The 12,398-nt window shown below is 39.9% G+C and overlaps 1 protein-coding gene across 1 annotated transcript in view; it reads left to right on the top strand.

The window, feature by feature from the left end:
• atp2b2 (ATPase plasma membrane Ca2+ transporting 2) overlaps window positions 1-2,733 on the top strand; it is a 71,994-nt gene extending 69,261 nt beyond the window's left edge. The window contains 3 exon segments of the mRNA XM_034218903.1: window positions 2,278-2,307; window positions 2,309-2,486; window positions 2,489-2,733. Coding sequence (XP_034074794.1) covers window positions 2,278-2,307; window positions 2,309-2,486; window positions 2,489-2,589 — 309 coding nt within the window. The 3' untranslated portion in view covers window positions 2,590-2,733.
• Window positions 2,734-12,398: the final 9,665 nt, after the last annotated feature.

Genomic DNA, 12,398 nt, shown 5'->3' with positions numbered 1-12,398 from the left:
TATGTTTACATGAGCAATAGTGGCCGGCAACAGCAATGAAAAATAGCATTGATGATCCCCAATGAACAGATTATGGCATTTGTTATGTTTTGAAACCAAGCAACTGAGAACATTTCAAGTGAGTTAAAAGTGCAATCCTGAAATATTTCATATAGTCCAAAGTGGACAATGGTAAGGAAAAGCACAAAAGCTTCAAAGCTGTACTGATAAAAGAAATGAGAACATATTGTAAATTAAGGCAAATATTATTTGAACCAGCTCATGGTTTGTAATGGCAAACATTGAAAAGCAAAAGTATTATTAAAACCATATCACTTTGGTCCCATCATATATTCTGGGAAGAGAATATTTACTGCGCTTGAAAACTGGATCACATCATCATGTGAGGTTGACTTTGTGACCTGGAGAACATTTCAGCTGCAACATCAGCTCGTTGATAAGCTTGGGATATGAGATAGTGTTGTAGCCATTCGTGGTGAAGGCATCTGTGCTATTGTATGCATTATTTTTGACCCAACATTTCTCCAGGCATGGCAGAATATGGCACTATTTTCACATGAATATTCTAGCCCTTGTCTATTTGTATAGCACGAGCTGCAAAATGACCACCTAACCCCACTGTACAGGCGGGTACTTGTTTAGATATACCTGGGCAGGCTCTGTTTTGCCGTGGTATCCTGGCACCTGCGGGCCGCAGAGGGGCGGCGTAGTTTCGGGCGACGAAGACTGCTGCTCCGGGGGCGAGTCAGGCGGGAGTAAGCTAGTGTCCACAACGGAGGGTAACGTGATGTCCCCATCTGACCTGTTGCTACGGTCTGCAGTAGATGCAGTGTTGCTGGCGTTTAGTGATGGTTGCTTTAACCATTTTCGTATAAATGATTATCCACAGATGTGTGTCACTGCTGTGGAAGCACTTTGGAAATGATGCACGCGCAGCGGAGCAGGTCACGCGCACCTGACACAATTTGTTGTTTGTATTTTTCGCTCCGTTCTCTTTTTTGAATAGAGGGTGCATAACATTCAACTGCCCCGAAGATCCCGACGCAAAGCCTGAAGGGTAAACACCAGGTTTACTAATATACCCGCACAATTTGTCTGATGTCCCGAATGTCTCGCTATGTTAGTATATTCTTAAAAAACAAAACACCATTTAATTTCGGGTTAAAATGTGTTTGTAACTGCGTTACTGGGCATTGTAACGGGTAATATATTACCCACATTTTCATAAGTAATGCGTTACATTACTTCGTTACAGCAAAAAGTAATATATTACTGTAACTCCGTTACTTTTGTAACGCGTTACACCCAACACTGATCCTCACTGAAGGTTCTCGTACAGTAGTGGGTTAGGGCCTATACTTGAGTGTTTACTTAGATGTGCATGGAGTTGAAAGCTGTCACACCTCTGACAGTTACCTTATTATTTTCATCACCCACTTCCATATGTTTTGTGTCAGCAGTCTGTGTGCTGGTGTCCACATTCCTGTTGTCTTGTTGCATGTTGTTTGAGTTTATTACTTCCTGTGGTCATAATATCCTAACCTGCTGTGTTCGCTCTAAATGCCACTGTTTTATTCATTTTTTTGGGCGTGTCGTTTGTTGTGAGTTTAACTGTAATGCTCGTGTTGAAGCAACTCCTCATGCAGAGCTTGCCTCTCCATTGCCCTGTTTGGGACCATGCTTACCCACCCTGTGCTTTCTGTGTGTGTCCCATTCAGAGTCTGTGGATATTTTACCAGACGTTGCTCTGGTACCTAACAGAAGTTTTTAAAGCACCTGATTTGGATCTCTCAGATCTCACTTCCTTCCTTCTTACTGACCTCGTCCACCAGATTTCTTCAACCTTGCATGTGACATTCTCCTTAAATGTTTTCTGTGAGCATTCCATTTATTACGTGGCTTGTTTCTAGGTATACAGCACATTGGACTAAAGCGTATACTTACAACGAGCGTTTGTGTTGCTTTGGTATTCGTTTTTCTTGAAATGTATGATTTTGTTATTTTTTATGATTGTTTTCCTCACGGCTTTTCTAGTGCACGCCAAAATTGAGTGATTTGTGAACTGTGGTCATCTTGTGAAAGCAGAACACAGACTGAAGTTACTTTCCCTCCTTCTTTACCTATTTATCCTCAACTGAGAGGTCCGCTCCTTCCCCTCTGTCCCTTCTCTCCTCCTCCTCTCTCCTCATCCCGAGGGTCCCACCCTTCCATTGTGTTTATTGCATCATTTCTCATTGGTTTTCTTCTTTGTCCTCCCTTTTTCTTTTTTTACAACAGATCCGCGTTGTGAATGCATTCCGTAGCTCCCCTCTATGAAGGCCTGGAAAAACCAGACTCCAGATCATCCATCCACAACTTCATGACACACCCCGAGTTTAGGATAGAAGACTCCACGCCCAACCTCCCCCTCATCGACGACACGGACGATGACTCCGCTCGGAGGAGGGGGAAGTACTCCAGCCAGCCCTCGTCCCCCAACAAGAATAACACGCCATCGACAGTGGCATCAACCTCACCATCGACACCAGTAGATCAGCCGCCTCCTCCGGCCCCGCCACCCCTCTTCACAGCCTGGAGACCAGCCTCTAACCCCCTTCCTGACCTCCGCTCTGACCTCTCAAGTCCTTTCCTTGCAGTCTGGGGGAAAACTCCTCCAATACCTGCCACATCTTTAATCTGCAACCCCAAAAATCTCCCCTGTCCAGTCCACCAAAACCCATTTACTCCCCTACACAGGACACATCCTGTGGCAGATTCTCCTTCTCCCCCCCCCCCTTTTAACCTTGAGCTCTTAAAGTTCTCCTCTCCGCTCCTCTCGAAAAGGGGGAACACGAAAGTAATATGACGGTGAAAATAAAGTTATCATACAATCAAAAAAGCGCAAAAAAGCCATGTGTACCATGGCGGAGGGGGGGGGGGGGGGGGTGGTGTTTATGATTATATGAGTGTTAGCATGTACTGAATAAAAGGGGTGCCGCTGACTGCACATATGTATGAAGTGTGTCTTTAGTGGCACCGGGAGGAAGACGATGAGGAGGGAGACACTGCTGAGGAGCAAAAACACAAAACAGGACGGACTCTAAACTCCCCTCTCCTCATCAATAACATTGTCAATACTGATAATAGTTTAAATTAAATTGAGAAACATTGTTATTATATGATTCCGATTATTATTGTTATTATATATTGTTGCTCCTGCATGAAGTACATTGCCCAAGTTTTATTTAAAGGGTTTTAATTTTATTGGAGTTCTTTGGTTCTGATGGGCTAGTCCTCCGCGGCGGACTGCTATTTTAAAGACGGCTTCTCCGAGCTCCTGGCCTGCGAAGCCCCCTCCTCTGTGTGGCATGAACATGTACCCGACTGTAAAAATGTGTTTCATCCATAAAACAGAAATGTGTTACGAGGTGGTAGGGCTCAACTTGCACAGTAGTTTTGCACCTGTCGGAAAGGGAGGAACGCAAGATAATAATGATGATGATAGCATTTATGGGATATATTCTATAAATATAATACATATAAATATATTTAGAGAGAGTTTATCTTTGTTGTCGGCATGTTGCCTTGTTCCTGCTTCAGTGGCTCAAATACTTTGAACTTATTTATGTCTTAAAGAGAATGTAATTTGTTTACAACCTCGTAGAGATAAAGTTCCTGGTTCTAGAAGGAGAGGCGGAGCTGAAGCTCAGAAGGACCAGAGCTGTTGTTGATGTGTGTATTACTGAAAAACCATGTGCTGGAATTGCCTGCTATCTTTTCAATTATTTGTAGATATTTTTAGAGGATTAACAAACAAAAAGAAGAACCAAAATATATTGGGATACGTAGTCAATGTGGAACTTATTAGTATTACTCTATATGATTGTTGGGATCAAGTAGGAGTGGCTTTGCCTTTCTAAACGGAGGCCTCCTTTTTGTGACAGAGGGGGAATATTTCATTCTTTTTTTCACTTCTCTTTTTTTTATTGTGTTTTCTTTTCTGTGCTTCAGCGCTGGCCTGGGGTTCAGGGCTCGAGTCAAAGGCTGATATCAGGACCTTTACAGTGAACTGTCTTCTAGATAAACCTGCTTGTTCAAAGGACTTGATGTTTTAAAATATGTGTGACCATCAAAAAGGCTGCAATCGAGTCATATTAGAAAGCTGCAGAGTTATATTGGGCTTATCTATGCCGCATGGAAATCCGACTTTTTTGTTTTTGTTAAAATTTGGAATATATTGTATTGTTTATTTGTTTATTAATTATGATTTATTTCCATTTCCTCTAGCAGTGTGCACACGCAGCTCCACAAAGCTGTTGGCATTTTTAACATCTATAAAAGAAAAAAAAGGAAAACTGACACACACAAAAAAACTAACTTACAACAAACATGGAATGTTGCTTTGACTCTTTTATATATATAAAAAAAGACGATCCTTTTCTGCACTATCTGGTTATGAATGAAATCTTCTGTGGTGTAATTCTAGATGTGCTTTTGTGTGTTTTAACCAAGCTTGTCTTCCTGCCGTCACAGAATATACAGTACTCTAGCATCTCAACTGTACTCACTAGTTGTAAACTATTTATTGTGCTTTGACCAATCAGACATTACAGAGAGAAGTTACATACAGAAGACACATTTACCATTCTTATTGCACTCCGAAGGACAAGGCCACTTAACTAACCTGTACTATTGTTATTTCTAATACTAACCCAAGTCATTGGCAAGCATGACGTGAAAGGCTCATTATGCAACTTGAGAAAATAGACGATTTTTCTACTTAAAATAAATCCTATACAGTACTTCAGTATATACAATCATTTATCGGAAAATCCTTTTTTTCCCTTTTTTCTATCCTCCTCTGTCATTTCCAAGTCGATCCGTCCATCTGGAGAGGTGCACAAGCTTTACCAGTCAGCTCAGGCGTGTTGAAAAATAACATGGACCATTTAAATAAACTGTCTTCTTTAAGTTGGGGGAAAAACATCTGTATATTCTGCTTAGAAGCTGTTGATTTATTTTGTTTCCTTTCCAATGTTTTAACTTGACAATTTATTTGTTTATTTGTCTGTAAAAAATGTAAAACAATAAACAAAACAAAAAAACAGCAACAACAGCATTTTCAATAAAAAAAAAAAGAAAGACTAAAGCCAACATTCTCCAACCACTTTTACATCCAGGAGGACATTCAGCTTTCAGAGGATGCAAAGACGACACGTTTCAAAATAATCTTTGTAAATACAGCAATGAGTCCACTGAGGACAGAAACTCCATGCGGACTGGTGTGAAAACAGGAACTCTTCCCGACTACATCTACCATCATGCACCACAACTCAAGTCATACTGCCGACACAGCTGTTTGGCTGTATGTAATCAATCGCTGCTCCTGTCAGAAACACTTCAAAACATCATGATTACATTGAGTGAAAACACATGTAACAGCCAATAATTATGTTGAAGATGACATTGGCGATGATGATTAAGGTTGATGATGATTAAGGTTGATGATGATGATATCAATGATACTTCTTGCAATATACTCTCACCTGCCTCGATGTATTTAGCAGCATGCAGTTTGTGGAACAAAGAAAAAGAGAAATGCCATAACTTGTTGGCATACTTTATGGGTAAGTGATTTAAGTGTTCATCTTGTTTTTATGATATTTTTTTTAATCTATACAATAATTGTAAATAAAGAAACTCAATGTCCTTTGTTCATTTAATACTATGCAAAAAGTCATGCTTTTCTGATTGTTACCCACCCTTAATCCTAGAGTGTGTTGCTGGAATGTTTGTGGTCTCAAAAGTCAGTAAAAAAATGTGATGTCAATTATTTTCTAGCTTGAGGAAAAAGTTAAATGATGATGAAAATGATTATTATGATACCATGAGGACGTTGACAACAATGGTGGTGACAGTGATGATGATGATGATGATGATGATGAACTGTGACTCTTGCTGCTTGACTGTCCCATTTACCACACTCCTGACAGGAGCGCAAGTGAAAACCATAATAAAAAGAAAAATCATTTAATAAATCTCCCAGAGCAGCATGACCCAGCATGGTGTGTCCTGGCCCTGTGTCACATGTCCTGTTCTGATTCGTTGTGGCTTCACCTCTCGGTGTCCACTTTGATTGTGTTTCCATTTCATTGTTGTGTTTATAAAAGGTTATGCTTATAGAAGATGTTTGGGGCTTTTCCGTGGGAGTTTAACACATCCACATGCCTTAAAACATCCGCCGCCTGCAGCATGCCAAAGTGTTTTAATGGGAACGGAGGGGAGGGTTGGTGTTTAAGATTAGCAGGTTTCATTTATACCATGGTCACCTTCTTAGTTTAGAACATTCTAACATGTTAACATTGGCACTACTGTAAACTCAAAATACAGTAGAGGTCGATGGGCATTCGTTTTGCAGATTAAAAAACACATTTGCAGGTATTTGCTCATAAACCAAAGTGTTGCATTCATTTATTTTTTCCCCTGAGATGGCTTTAGATATAAAGTCGGCCATTTGTGTGTTTTTTTTAAATTCCCTCTAATCTTTTCACAATCAAATTCTGACCTGTTCCGTCATTTAATGATTGAGGGTATTTTAATGAGTCTGATTCATTATGCAACCACTTTCCTTAAAGCTATATATATATGTTTTAAATATGTTACCTTTATAGTATTGCCCATATCACTGTAGTGGTTATATTTAATGTTGTAATTATCACACTCATCGCTACACATTACTCTTCTGTGGTGTCTGAAGAACATCACAGCACTGACTTAATCTTCTTTAGGTTTAATTTAAAATGCCAGTGTCAGTATCATTTTAGACTCGGGTTGTGGACAGGCCCAACCCGTCTGCCCATGAGAGAGGGATCAATGTGTGGCCAGCATGTGCCAAACATACAATTACTGAACATCAGAGTGATGGCTTGTTGTATAATAGAAAGGTCATAGAAGACGTTTAATCTAAATGTCTGTGTCCACTGGGGGGGCAGTATTTCACTGGAGACAACTGAAGACACCATTGTTCCCCGGTCAGCCATGTAAAGTGTCTCGTAGTGGGCATCAATGTTCTAAATATATAAGTAGCAGTGGACATCCTGAATATTATATTTTGAACATCATCGTTCAACACCTTAAGTGGAAAGACTTAAAAATGTGTTTATTAAGTAGGCTAACTATCTATTGCTACAATGGAAGGTCAGCCTACAGTATGGCCCACTGATGAAAGCCCATGCTTTTTCAAACTGGGTATCTGCTGAAATTATTGAGAAGAATCTTGAGGAATTGGTACCGCCAAAGAGAACGAAATAGTGTTCTTCAAGAACCTCAAGGTGTTCCATCCTACTGTGTGATACGTTTATTGCCAATTTAACTTTTTTATTTATAAAGAACATCAATTTCTGTCAGTGTGCCAGTGTTAGCCATATCATATGGCTAATCATCAGCTGCAGTCCCTAAACAGTCAGGTGAGTCAAACCCAGGCAGCGAAGTTTCAGTGCAGTGACATAGTTTGTCATTTTAAAGAGGGTCACTACTTGATGAAGATCAAGGTTGCAGTTTTCAATAATTTAGATGAAAAGCTCACTGCTGACTTTTTGGTAGTTTTTAAACACAATATGATTGTAGCAAGCCAAGTACCCAATGAAGACCTATTTACCGGATGTCTTTACATGAATCAAGTCAGCTAGAAGTAATTTAAAAGTCAGTAGACGATAAACCAATTCCAGGTTGTTCCATAGCCATTTGAATGCAATTAGCAGGATGTGTGCACCTCGCCATTTTCCTACAATTTGTGCACATGAAATAGTTCGATCCATAGAAATGATTTCAAGTAATAATTAGGAAATAACATAAAACCATAAAGCATTACATGCATACACATGTTTAATTCATGTAATGTGGATGAACCTGATCCTTAAACTAGACAAGAGGTTTAGGAGCAGACATATACCTACATATATTAAATGCAATGCTACTCTCACAGATCTTACCATAGGAACACTTTCTCATTGAATACTGTCTTAAAGGTTTAGTTTGAGGAGAGGAACAGGAATTAAAATCCAGAGAATTAAGTTCATCAGCAATAACCATGCGTTAGCATTAGCCTGGTAGTGTGTCTAATAGCATCAGCATGCGCAGCAGTGCCCGTTGGGGTGGCGCAGGCGGTGAATATAGAGTGGGCTCCCACAGTTGGAAGATTAGCGCCCGAATGCATTCAAGTCCATGTGCGAGGGCCGATTTCCAGGAAGAATAGCCCTTTATTGGGCCCCAAGTTGAATCCTGCTGCTTCCCTTTGGCCCAAAAGAAGGCTTCAGTAACTGACAGTCCTTTACAATCAGCCAACACTGGTGGAGGTTTTGGGGCTCTCGTTCTTTTTTTCACTCTTTTTCTCCAAAAGGATTGATTTTGAAATTACTCTTTCTCAGCCCAGTGTGTGTATGGGTTGGTATATTTGTGTGCATTCGTCCGTATATGTAGTTTTGTGTGTGTGTGTGTGTGTGTGTGTGTGTGTGTGTATGTGTGTGTGTGTGTGTGTGTGTGTGTGTGTGTGTGTGTGTGTCTTCCCCTCACACGCACAGAGAGGGACACGCACACGTTTGAATGCCAGTCTTGGCAATTGTCTTAATGGGATAAGGGGAGACTATGGTTCCTGTTGGGGGGATGGGACTGTGGGAATGACATGGGGAAAACACACACACACACACACACACGTTGCATTCATGGCAATAACAGCTATGATATCTGTTGATTCAAAGCAATTGGGATGTGGTGACTTGTTATCTCCCAAAACACAACTCAGGGCTGTAAATACTCTGAACACTAGCAAAAAAAAGACAACTTTCCGCAAGGTTGAGACTTATTGTTGCACAATAAAACGCAACCATAATCAAAATAAGTAAGACTCATGCTCAGCTTGTTTAAAGTATTTATTGTTTTCAACTTTGAGATCATTTTAATGATGTTGGTTATTTCACTCAATGCAAAACTCTGGGCCATTTAGGGAGAATGAAAAAAGTGTCATTGTAGATTACTGACCAGGGTTTGGTTGGGGTGTTGTAATAAAGAGCTGTGACCAGCAGGGGTCATCTGTGGTATAATATTCATAAAGGCCATCATAAGCAATCTTGCTATAGTTGCTCAGCTTTTCCCAACCCTTTTGCAACACTTTAACCTTATCTACTTGTAACCTCTTGACATACTGTATAGCAGGAAGATCAAATAGGTCATTTTTGCAAAACTGCAACCAGCAAATATCTTTTAATTGTAACTGAACGATGAATTCAATATCAGGATTATCTACAATTTGTTACACATCTATCACCTTATTGATAAATTAACTAATTAGTTAAGAATCACTAGTTGTGTCACACTTATGACTATAAATAATTAATGAAAAATAAGTAAGACTGTGGATTGAAATTATAACCTCTTGGGCTTCGATGACACATGATTTAAACAGTGTAAATGAAATATTCAGTTTTTAGCGAGAAGATGCACACTTAACACATGTACACAAAGTGATACACCATAGACTAACACACACATGTTGGCTTGCATGCATTTACGCCCAGAGACACAGACCACCCTCCATCCTCTGGTGACAGCAGATGGACAGTTTGTGATTACTATCTCACCTTTAAACCTCACAGGTATGATCGCCCCCATTCACCCGCTCATCGTGTCGATACTGAGATGTCAGCCAGCGATAAGTGAAATGACAAATTCAGAGGGAGACGTTGGGGTGTCATACAGTATATCTCAGACATTTGATGATCTGAGGAGGGGGAGGGGGATGGAAGACAGAGAGAGAGTCAGAGAGAGACCAGCAGCAGTCATTATTTGTATGACATATCCAGTTTGTTTTCAACACCCATGATCCATTGCACTCCAGGATGTACTAATAGCTCTTGCATCCAAAGGCTGTCTGTCAGGTGAGCACGGAGACAGATAGGACTAAGAATAGCTGAATGTACAATTGCACATCAGGTTAAATATTATCAGTCTCCTATGAGAAGTCTGCGGGGTTTGAATGAAATTAAATGATTACCTTGGTGCTCGTCGAGCCAGTTACCACGAGAGAAAAATGAGAGCAATCAGTTCTCACACTTTTGTCTGCATTTGGCATTTCTGTGAGGGAAATTAACTCAGGATTTATTTCAGCCCCAAATTCCTTTCAGAAAAGTGTTAAAATGTTAACTTTTTGTGACTGAGTGTCAATTTTAGGGGTCCCCTAAACTCATTTATTTTACACCCCCAGCCCACCTCACCAATCCATGTACATCTGACTTTATTATGTTTCCTTTCCCTCAATGCTCAGAGGCTGTTTTGTGTTATGGCTTTAGTAAAGTTCATTCAGTCAACATGTCTTCCAAAATATGTTGTGGTCATTCACTTTTCTTTAAATGAAAGATTTGTTGAATTATTAATGAGAGTGAGGCTCTTCAGCCGTGCTATCGTTTCCACAAGACTGTACTTAGACACAGTGGGGCAGCTCAAAACGATGTTATAATCCATTATTAGTGGAGATCAGAAATGACAGAAAATGAGGGATAAACAGATGTAACCAACATGTCCACCCCACAACCGACACAATTTAAATGTTTACCTTACTGAATGAAAGTTTAGGAATACAGTATGTGATAACAATTCATCCTGTGGTATACACTGTAAATGCAGTCAACAGATTTCATGGCAACCCATCCAAAACGTGTTGATACATTTGACTTAAAATCACAATGTGACATTAGAGAAAACATTGGGATCAACAACTTAATGAGATATATCCCCTGAGGACGATGAATGCTCATGACAATTCATTGGATCTTTGAGATATTTCAGTCTGGAACAATGTTGTGGACCCAATGACCACCATCCCAATGGTCTTGGTTCTGCTTAATCCATTCAATCCATCAATTGTCCTGATGTCAGTCTGTCAGAGAAACACTATACCCAAAAAATCAAGACACACCACCACTTACAAACACAACGGCATCAACGCTAGTTTGGCTTTGCCCACATTTGACCCTGAACAGAAGTCAGACAGAAGTGTGGGAGCACCTCTGGGATCTGCAGTGCTTTTACATTTTTAATGTGCAGCGGTATGATTTTTTTTGCTGTGCTTTCACCGTCTGCCACATCCAGAAGGAATGTTCAATCATTGTGAACTTTCAATTATTGGAGTCAGATACGTAACACTTTGTCAACTGAACAGAATAACAGAGCAATCTGGTTAAGTTAACTGCTTGACTCACTCTTGAGCAAATAACAATATCCCAGCAGCATTTATTAAGGACTTCAGGGTTTGTTCAGTATTGAGTACTCAGTGATGTGACACAATATTGTGATACAATACAATACAATTGTAATCATGGATGTTGCCCCTCGTTTCTGTTATGTGATTGTGATGTGCTATATGTGACATGTACTGTATATAGTAACGTGTGTTGTTTATTGTTCTCTTTTATCCTCACACCGGTATCTACTTGTCTTTCCTCCTTTTTATTTTATTTTATATATTTTCTTATAACTAATGCTGTTGATATATTGTAATTTTAAGGGTGTCTATTACCATCTGGCCGGGGACAACAGCTGGAAATTAGCCATGTCGGCTAAAGCTGCACCATTTACTGTTTTTGTGACAGTTCATCGATGGGGACTGTCCACGACACTATAAATAAATAAACTAAACTAAACTAAATATGCGGACGATACCGTTATGTACTGTACTGTGCAGGTCCCTCCATTAAGGAGGCTGTTGTTAAATTACAGGCTGTTTTTAACATTATACAGACTCAGCTCTCTGAGCTTAAGTTTCTTTTAAATGTTGATAAAACCAAGGTAATGCTCTTTTCTAAAGCTAAAAAGACTACAGAAACTGCTTTGGATATTGTTACTATGCAAGGACAAGTACTCAGAGTGGTTACCTGTTATAAATACCTAGGTATCTGGCTTGATGATTGTCTTACTTTTAAACTTCATGTCAATAACCTGCTTAAAAAGCTGAGGGTTAGACTAGGTTTCTTTTTCAGAAACAAGTCCTGTTTCTCTTTTGAAGCCAGGAAAAGGCTAGTCACTGTGACCTTTTTACCTGTGCTGGACTATGGTGATTTGATTTATATGAATGCACCTGCCCATTGCCTGGTCAAGTTAGATGCCGCCTATCAAGTGCTCTGAGATTTGTTACTAACTGTAAAGCACTTACTCCTCACTATACCCTGTATGCCAAGGCAGGTCTGCCTTCACTAACTGTACAGAGGCTCAGTCATTGGTACATGTTCATTTACAAAGCCATGTTGGGTAAACTACCTTCTTACAATATATCTGCTCTCTGATCTCTCCACGAATTGAAAGTACGTATTGCCTGAGATCTCATGATGTTGTATTATTAAATGTGCCAAGTGCTAGGACTGTCTTAGGGA

The sequence above is a fragment of the Gymnodraco acuticeps genome, unplaced genomic scaffold (genome assembly GCF_902827175.1).
Source record: "Gymnodraco acuticeps unplaced genomic scaffold, fGymAcu1.1, whole genome shotgun sequence".
Classification (NCBI taxonomy): Eukaryota; Metazoa; Chordata; class Actinopteri; order Perciformes; family Bathydraconidae; genus Gymnodraco; species Gymnodraco acuticeps.
The sequence above is the reverse complement of the archived record's forward strand: the minus strand, read 5'-3'. Positions and strand labels throughout refer to the sequence as shown.